The following is a 9,792-nucleotide window of genomic DNA, read 5'->3' as shown; positions in this document are numbered from 1 at the left end:
CTGTGACGGTCGGAAAAAATGCTATTTCCGTGAATTTTTTTCATGAGAAATAATAATTTTAATGAAATCGAATAAGATACAAGTCGTTTTCGGTCTAAGCTTTTAGATCTTAGGCAGCTCAATATTAATTTTCTGCTTCGAATGCTTTGATTTCCTTTGACGACTTGAAACACCGCTGCAGCTTTCATTGTCGCCTCGTCCACCTTATATTAGCTCTGCTAATTTTGTTTTTTTTCTGCATTTGACGTTTTGTCCATCTTGAAAAGACATTCAATCTTCTTATAATCTGCAGAATACCAAAATAGACATATAGATTACGTTATAACCTATTTAACCTGTCTATAAGCTTATGTCACAAGGTACCCCACACGATCGTGTCGATTTAATTGTGGGGAGGGAAAGGGTTTTTTAATGTTCCAACGACAACTGTGTTTCAAGTCCGGCTGTGATCGGCGCGTAGTAAAACGTTGGAATATATATATATATATATATATATATATATATATATATATATATATATATACGTATATATATATACGTTTTACACATATATATATATATGTAGGTCCAGAGATATGTTCCGGGACTGTTTACGTTTTTTGAAATGTACAGTCCTGGAATATAACGCATATATATGTAATCAGATTCAAAAAACTGTCCCGAAAATTGCCGTAGGACATGAATTTTTTCCAGGACAGTCCTGGAAACTGCCAAATGTCCCGGAATATACCGATATCAAAAATAAAAGTCCCGGAACATACTTCCGGAAGATATATATACATATACATATATATATCTCGCGACAACGCGAGAACATGGCGTAATCGGTGTTTTCCTCCTTTTGTTTGTGATTGTGCTCAATCTCGCTTGCAAAAGATGCGACTAGGCGACGAGAAACTCATCAGACATTGCGAATGCAGAGAAAGAACGCAAGTCAGACGCGAAACGGACGATGCGAATCCATCGGAGTATTACGCGGTCGTGACGCGTCGCGTTCGCGAATTTTGCCCGGCCCAGAATGCCCGTATCATCACACTAGCGATTGGCGATTGCGTTTACGTTTGCGTCTACGTCTTTTGACCAATCAGAACGGAAATCGCGAATCGCACGCGCCAGCAGCTACTTTTTGACTGGTCTAGAGACGTAAACGCAAACGTAGACGGGCAGAACGTATGTGGCTCTTGCCATCTCCATTTTATCCGTTTCGTCTATCTTGCTCACGCTCCGACTACCACCTTCATGCCATTCTACAGCAATACTTAATATCGTATTCTACGCGCAGTACGGATTGGCTAAAGACGCAACCGTGGAGCGGAGAGGAGCGCCGAGCCGAGGAGCACCAATCCGTTTTATTTACGCTAGTGTCGTTAACGGGAGAGGACCAGAAGTGGAGTGGCGTAAGCCAGCCAATGACGGCAGAGCCTTGCTTCGACGAAGGGCAAGAGGACGTGTAGGAGAGGAGAAGAACTGACAAATCATCTTCGTGTTCGTCGTCTGGAGAGAAACTTTGTGTGCGTATATCGATCTCGAAACGAACGATAATTAAATTTTTTTTATGTATTTTTACGCACGATTCGGGAATAGAATAAGTCGAATAATGCGAGTCTAAAAATTGACGAAATCCAGGTACCGGATTGTCATTGTGAAGGACAGCAACATGAATCAATTACAAGCAGGAGAAGCCTTGGCTCCCTTCCTTCAAACGCCGAGAGATACGGATCGGAGGGACTGTAGACAAACTTGCGAGCGTCAACAGCTTAGTTTAAACTATTGTCCAAATTACGACTTGTCAAGATACAATACTCTAAACGTCAGCGATCCCGGTCCTAGCACCAGCCAATCGTCTATATTGCAAACGATGCCGCGGAATGAATCATCGCAATCCACGGGCAAACGAAAGAAGACGATGTACAGTCCAGAACAAAAATTGGTTGCTATCGACATGGTGCGCGATAGAAGATCCAAAGCGGATACGTCACGAATGCTCGGAATCTCCGAATCGACTCTACGCGGATGGTGTAAGGCGGAAGACAAAATCCGCGCTCAATTAAATAATGCAAGAACTGCGGGGACCTACGATCATACGTCACAGTCAACGCCAACCCAAAACACAATGGGAATGTCGACTTGTGGAGTTGCAGAGAGAGTCAACGAGGAGTCTGAGGCCGGACCAGCGCCAAAGCGACCAAAAATAGATAACAATTTGACATTCGTTGCCGCTGCCGCTACAATTAACATGAATAACATGTCGACAGTGGCTCGAATGGGCAGCACAATGATGATGTCAATGACGAATAAATTGCTTACTAGCAATGTACATATTAACGGCGTAAGAATGAAGTACGCTCATGAACTTACATTCACTGCGAAGATACAGCCGAGAGTCACAGCGAGCAGACAAAATAACCAATCACCGAATGCGGAAAAACTGTCCGGGAGCATCTCCCAACCGACGAACAATCGTACCTTTCCCATGCCATCAACATCGGCGAACAGCGGCAGTGTGGCGAATAATTCAAAATCATCCGAAGACTGTAAAAAACTTGATGACATATTACGTCAGCCAGGTGCCGGACAGTCAGAGTGTAGTATTGCAGAAATACTAGCCAATAATGCGATGAACAATAATAATAGTAATGTCGATCATGTTGACAACAAAACATCTGAAAACTCCCTTCCGCCGGAATTTGCTGTCATGTTAGAGTACGGTACTAAATTCGCAGATTGGTTAGAAAAATATGGATCTGCCGTCTGTACCTTCCACCAAGTATTTCAGATAAATGGTATTTTAAGAAGCATGTCGAACTGGGCGGAATCGAAGGAAAATAGTAACGGTACCAGCTAACTGAAACTGCGGAGAAAGTGACGTGCGTGAATAACTTACAAATAAATTTGCGTATAGAAAGAATTGTACAAAATTTTGTATACACGTATGTAGGTAAATACGTGTGTGAGATTGTGTGTACATTTGTGTAAGGTAAAGGTACCAATACCCGGACACTTAAGCATAGGAAATGTACCAATACCTGGACACGTATCTGTGCCTGGATACCTTTAAAAAAATATAAATTTATGAAAATAAACGTTTGGATATTATAACTGAAGTATCAAAAAAAGTTTCAAAAAAAATACTTTTATCTTTGATTTTAATTCGCGTTATACTTATAAATAATAAAGGTGTCCGGATATAGGTACATGTCCGGGTATCGGTACCTTTACCTTATATGAGAAAGCGTTTGCGTACGCGGTGCACAAGGAATGAGACAATAAATAACGGATCTGTATAATCGTATATGTACATATTATATATGTATATTAGTATAGATATGATGGATCCGCCATTTATTACTTCACTCCTCCTTGTTTTATTAGCGTCTTGCTGAATGTTTTTGACGAAATGCGGACACAGCGTTGTTCAGAGGTCCCGCAAGTGCACTTTTTCCTATATTTTTCTACCTCTTACGGTAGTTACTTTTATGTTTAGAAATTTATGACGACATGGAAATGACCCGGATTGCGCGCAATGACAAAAAAATTGAAAGAGGAAACGTATAAAAGAAAATCTTAGATTGGATTAAACCTTAGAAGGTTTGTTGACTTACCATAGTAAAAGCTTTGTCTAATGGAAGATGGATTTTTTACGTAAGATATATTTTTTGCGTTCCTCTTTTATATTATTAAATATTTTTATTACTATCATATTAATTACAAATCAGAAATTAATGAAGAAAAGAAAAAATAGAAAAAAAATTCGTTTTGAATACAAAGAGTCAGAGTAAATGGGGCATATTGAGGCACCTATAGGAGTAAATTGAGCTATAAAGACAATAAGGTTACATACAACAAAGACAACAAGGTTAATAAGGTTACATATTATTTTAAAAAATCAATAGAATTATCTAAGTACAAAATGCTTTAATCAACAAAAATTGAACTGAACACTTAACTTCTTGCAACAAAAATTAAACATAAAAATTTTCAAAATATTTAATCGTCAAAAATAAAATAAAAATAAAAATTAACCTCTTTAATAAAAATTACAAAAAGGAAATCTTTATTAGTTGGTTGGGACACTTTCTTTGCCCAACTAGCCCCATACCAGTATCGGTTGAAATATTTTGTTATAACGAAAAAACCATAAATAAAACAGTAAGTTGAACATTACAGTTAGGAAGCACAATTTTACTTATGTCAAAAAGATTTACCAGACTTTTGATAGTCACTTTAATTACCATATGTAGATTGTAGACCAATAACTATAACGAAATGATAATTTTACTTTCAGTGTACAGAAGGCGTCATTAATGCCTTCCACCTGAACCATAGTACATGTAACGTGCACTATAGAAATTGCAAGAACACAGCTAGGAAGGCATTAATGACGCCTTCTGTACAAAAGAAACAAATCACATATATTCACTAACTGACGGCCGAACGTAGATTTAAGTATATAGCGAAATGTTGTCACTTTTCTAAGCGCGTATTGACATGTTCATATGTGTTTTGTTCACTGAGATATATTTGCGTCGCCCAACTTGCCCCTATGCTCAATTAGTTCCACTCTATTCTATTAATAAAATTTGTTATATTAATGTAGAAGCTGATGGAGAGGCAAGTGCAAAGCGAATCTCAAATAATTGGATATCTTTTTATGCAAAATGATTATTGCACATAAAGACCCTTTATCGAGATATATTACTAGAACGATTCTAGCAAACATAAATCGCGCGCTTAACGCGAAATCTCTTTCCTTGGTTTTGCGTATATCTTCCGAACGTATACTCGACGACTCCAGTAACAGTTTCCAGTTTTGTATTGCATAGAATTTTGTAATCAGCGCTCACATATAAATTTTCGTTACTATTATAAGAAATTGCGGAAATATTATAAGAAATTGAGCGAAAATTAATTAGGACAATTCGATTATATTTTCTTGTATTTTAATGATAATACTTGATTCCGGTCGATGTAGACATTTTATTTGATATTTTAATTTTTGTAACTTTTTTAATTTTTTAGTGATAACTTTGTACTTTAGAATTTAAGAGCAAATTAAAAAGAAAAAAAAATATAAAAAATAAATATTGCTTCTATTTATTATCTGACCACGTATGTAAAATTTCAAATCAATTCCCTAACCGGTTTACGAGTTATTTAACTTTCAATTTTGCATGAGTCGTTATGGAATAGCAGCATATTCCCACTTATATAAACAAAATTATAAGAAAGCATCATTGACAATAATATTCTGAAACTTTGTTTGTGAGTAAAAAAAATACTGAGTAACGTTTTTAAAAAAAAATTGATATTGATTTACTAACGCGTTCTTGAGTTATTAATGAAAAAGCAATGCAAAATTCCGAAAATATGTTATGATATACAGGGCTAGAAAGGTAAATATTATGTCAATAACATTTTTTTGCACATCTTATGCGTTTTCAAGTATTATTTGATGTATACATAAAATATTACTAATAGACGTTACGTTTTGTCAGTTCTCAAAATTTGTTTCAGGTGAAATTCACGTCCAAAGTTTTTTGCTGACAATCATAAAATTTGCAAAATGTGCAAATATATATTTATTTGTGGTGCTAAATATCATATTAACTAGCATTATTTAAGTCCTTTACACGGATATAAATACATATGATGCATGTCTTAACTCACAAAAGCATAGAATTTCACCCAATTTCAAATTGAAGTAACTTTTGTCCGGGATTGTATAGTCAGAACATCCTTAAATATTATCAGAATTCTATTTCCTAATACATCATCTATAATAATGCATGTACATATCTTAATATATGTACACGGAGAAAATTTTATAGTAAATATTACTATGGTGTCGCACTAGCTGCGGACCATCGAGGAATTTTAAGTTAAATTACTATGTTTATGGTAAAAATTACGTTATTTAATCGTTTTTAAAACAATAATTATAGTATTTTAACTTGAAATTCCTCGATGGTCCGCAGCTAGTGCGACACCATAGTAATATTTACTATAAAATTTTCTCCGTGTATGTATATTTGATAGATAAGTGTATTTCAATTCCCACTTAATTGTTTCTTGCATTATACTTACAGCGCATAAAAATTATACATGAAATGATTTTATATGAATTATATATGAAATTTTACTCTAAATTCTGACGCGAATTACAAATTGTCTAGAGAAACTTTTAACGACATTTCAAACAACTTTTTCTAATATCACGTGATTTCACATATTTTAACTATGCAATAGGCCTGTGCAGGCTATTATCATGAGGCCTCCCCGAAGCGGTCGAATGGCAGCGCAGGTGTGTCTTTGCCATTCGACTAAGAATGATTTCCCTCGCTAGATTGAAGCTCCTCTGGGATTGATCTACTGGGTGTGGTCCTAGTCTTACGGTTTACGTGTTTTTATCATTTGTGCGTGTGGACTGTCTCGCCACGTGATGTAGTGCCTCGTTGTCCACGTATCGTGACTGTAGTCCTTTTGTGCTGTATTTAGAGAGAGGAGTTTTAGTGGGTGCAAGCCCCACATACTGCGGTGTGGCCGGCCCCCGGAGGTGTGCGAGGCATTTCTTCTCTTCCTGCGAGAAACAAAAAAAAGATGCCGGAGAAGAAGTCGCAAGTCGCGACGTCCCCCTTGATGCGACGATTGGTTGAATAACGCTATGAAGATTGTGGAAGCGAAGACTTTGAACCGAATGAACTTGTACTTTACTGAATAAAGCTTACTAAAGTACAAAATGGACCGTTCTGTAACTTGCTGAATAAAGCAGTTCTTTTCCGCTAGTTTTCTCTTTTTATTTCCGCGAGTTCGGAAATGCGCCAACGCGAGTGGCAGTGTGCGGAGCACGAGTGTGTCCCGGGCATAACAATATATATGTATATGTAGGTAGGATATTATTTAAAAGAATAATTTCAAAAATTGCTGTTTTCGAAGTACTTTACATAGCATTTTCATGCCGTTTTGCGCAATTTTGGAATTCATCGAGATTTTAAGAGCATGTAAAAAAAAGAAAATTATTTTCTACAAGAATGACAACAATCTCGCAGAAAATTTAATTAGGTTTGCAATACTTTGTACTAGTGCAACTGAAATTTACATCATACATAAAGTTTTTTAATTATAGAAATATAAAATAAATATCTTGATTGACGAAACACTCAATATTAATATTATCACATTTTTACATACTTGAAATAAGATCTGATTATGAATACCGGCCATAGTATCCAATACTGCTTGGAACATCTGCGCAGACGCGGGAGACAAGGTACGCCCAGGGGTCGGCGACAGAGTGCACCCAGATCTGGAACCTGGAACAGAGAGTTACAGAGAGCCGAGCGGTGGGGATATTTATTGTAAAAACCGATAATGCACCAAAAGAATAAGAAATGTATATACAATTCGTTTTACAATTACAGTCAAAGGTCTAATTTTGAAACGGCTTTATAGATCGCAAAATCCTTTTACAGGAATAAAGTATAGGTACTAATGAAGGGTGGGAAAAAAGGGTGTAAAATAATTAGTAATAATTGAAAAAAATTAAAAATGCTGTTACCTCATTTTCTAATATAAACAGTTGTATAAGTAATATGTACGAAATGAAATGTTCCCACCCTTCAGAAGACGTGCACAAACAATAACGTACCTTTGAAATTGAGATTGAAAGCCTGGAATAAAAATGAGACGTTCGAAGAAATTATAACCTATAACCATGTCTATCCTTGTCTATCATCATTGTCTATACAAGGACAGATATAGAATTTGGTCGGTAATACAAACGGCTTTAGGATCCCCTTAAATATAAGAACCGACTATGAATACCGGCCTATGTGCCCGGGCCGATCTTTCTATGAATACCAACCGAGGACTATACAGATCGAAATAAGAAAAAATACCGAAATAAGTTGGCGCTGGAAGTTCATATTTTTTAATGAACAATACTTCAACGATTGCTTCTTAATTGCTTCTTCAGAATCAAGAATTTCTCCTCTTTTAAAATTAATATTATTTTAAATATTTACGAAAAATGTACAATTTATAATTTTTATTTAAAAAACATAGCTTCTTTGTGCAATTAAATCCAGCACAAAACGATTATTCCTAAAAATTAAAAATGATTCCTTACTTTTTATTGCTCCATCATTACTTTAATGATTTATTGCATTTTTATTAAAAAATTAATAAATATTATCATTTCACAAGTGACGACCAGTGACGACGTTGCCACCTATCGGCCGCCTATTGTAACTATATGGCTCGGCAACTAAAGGCGGGAATATTTAAACGTAATATAACAGCTCTATTGTTTATAACTATATCTCAAAAAAAACTCTTAGGGAAAAATCAATAGGAAATGTTAGTTATATTAATTTTTAGTAGAATAATTATTCTTCGCTTGCTCTGTTGGGATATTCAATCGCTCCATTTATATAACTAATTTTATATGATATTTTAGCAAAAAGCCATTTATTTTCTCGGAAAAACATTACTTTCCATAGTCTTCTGCAAGTATAGTCCATATAAAACGATTGCTCCTTAATTGCTTCGCATTTCTTCATCATTACTTTCATAATTTATTGCATTTTTATTTAAAAACTAACAAATTAAAGGCCGAAGCATAGACTTTTGCATAACACATAATGCATAATGGATAAAGACATCAACCAATCAAAATTCTTTATTTTTATTCTGTTGTTAGAAATAGAGGATTTTGATTGGTTGATGTCTTTCAGGCGTAAACACAATCCAAAGGTACAGGCAATAGGAGCAGAGAATAGCACAGGCAATAGATTTTCAACCTATCGGAAGCCGTGTATTAATGCACGTGCATTGGCCTAGTTTACACCGATCTCTTGATACGCGTATCAAATATTATATATTTGAGTTGATCAACCAATAATAAAACTATAATATATATATATAATTTACTATAGTTATTTACTATTTAAAACGCGTATCAAGTGATTGGTGTAAACTACGCTATTGAAATAAAATAATTAAATAAGGGTGCAGTCCCACGTAGAAAAAACGGAACGGAATTCGGCCGTCTGTAAACGTAGAAGTAAGAATTGAGCAACGCGATTGGTCGAAACTTACTGTTACGTTCTACGAAAAGTGTGTGTGCCCTGCTTAAGGTCGATTTATGATGGTTGTAACCGTTGATTTAAGGGTCGACAGGAGTAACACTACCGACCTCTATCGGGTTGCTTAGCTGCGAGTCCGTATTTTATTTATTATAAATTTTTTAAAAGCCAAAATGGAAAATCCGGCTCTGTACCAGCTTGCGGCTGATCTTACTGATTAAAACGAGCATAAGTTTAATGAGATTTGTTAATTAATTTGGCTAAAATTTGGGATAACCTTTTCTAAGCAGCTTTTTCAGGCTTGCTTAGAGCTGCAAAGCTGCTTAGGAACGGTTATCCCAAATTTTAGCCAAATTAATTAACGAATCTCATTAAACTTATGCTCGTTTTAATCAGTAAGATCAGCCGCAAGCTGGTACAGAGCCGGATTTTCCATTTTGGTTCTTAAAAAATTTATAATAAATAAAATACGGACTCGCAGCTAAGCAACCCGACAGAGGTCGGTAGTGTTACTCCTGTCGACCCTTAATTAAGCCGGAAGCCCTAAGCAAATTGACTAATCACAGTCGAATGTGAGAAGAATAATCGACTGTGATTGGTCAATTTCTTAGAGCTTACGGCTTAAATGAACGGTTACGGCCATCATAAATCAGCCTTTAGTTGCACAAAGCTATTAGAAATGTTTTTGAGTGAAAATTATAAATTTTTT

At 35.6% G+C, this 9,792-nt stretch overlaps 1 protein-coding gene and 1 long non-coding RNA gene across 2 annotated transcripts; one reads left to right on the top strand and one right to left on the bottom strand.

Annotated features, from left to right (window-relative positions):
* The first annotated feature begins 553 nt into the window (after positions 1-553).
* Positions 554-4,477, top strand: LOC139812716 (uncharacterized). Its single transcript, XM_071777760.1, has 2 exons — positions 554-1,511; positions 1,627-4,477. Exon 2 carries the CDS (start codon positions 1,658-1,660, stop codon positions 2,843-2,845), a length of 1,188 nt encoding a protein of 395 aa, XP_071633861.1. The 5' UTR covers positions 554-1,511; positions 1,627-1,657; the 3' UTR covers positions 2,846-4,477.
* Positions 4,478-6,447: 1,970 nt separating this feature from the next.
* On the bottom strand, positions 6,448-9,301 carry LOC139812717 (uncharacterized). The gene is made up of 3 exons (XR_011731928.1): positions 7,646-9,301; positions 7,189-7,310; positions 6,448-6,577 (listed from the first exon to the last, which is right to left on the bottom strand). It is a non-coding gene; the product is annotated as an uncharacterized lncRNA (long non-coding RNA).
* Between the last annotated feature and the right edge of the window lie 491 nt (positions 9,302-9,792).

Source organism: Temnothorax longispinosus, chromosome 5 (genome assembly GCF_030848805.1).
Source record: "Temnothorax longispinosus isolate EJ_2023e chromosome 5, Tlon_JGU_v1, whole genome shotgun sequence".
NCBI classification, from domain to species: domain Eukaryota; kingdom Metazoa; phylum Arthropoda; class Insecta; order Hymenoptera; family Formicidae; genus Temnothorax; species Temnothorax longispinosus.
This window is presented reverse-complemented; position numbering and strand designations above follow the sequence as displayed.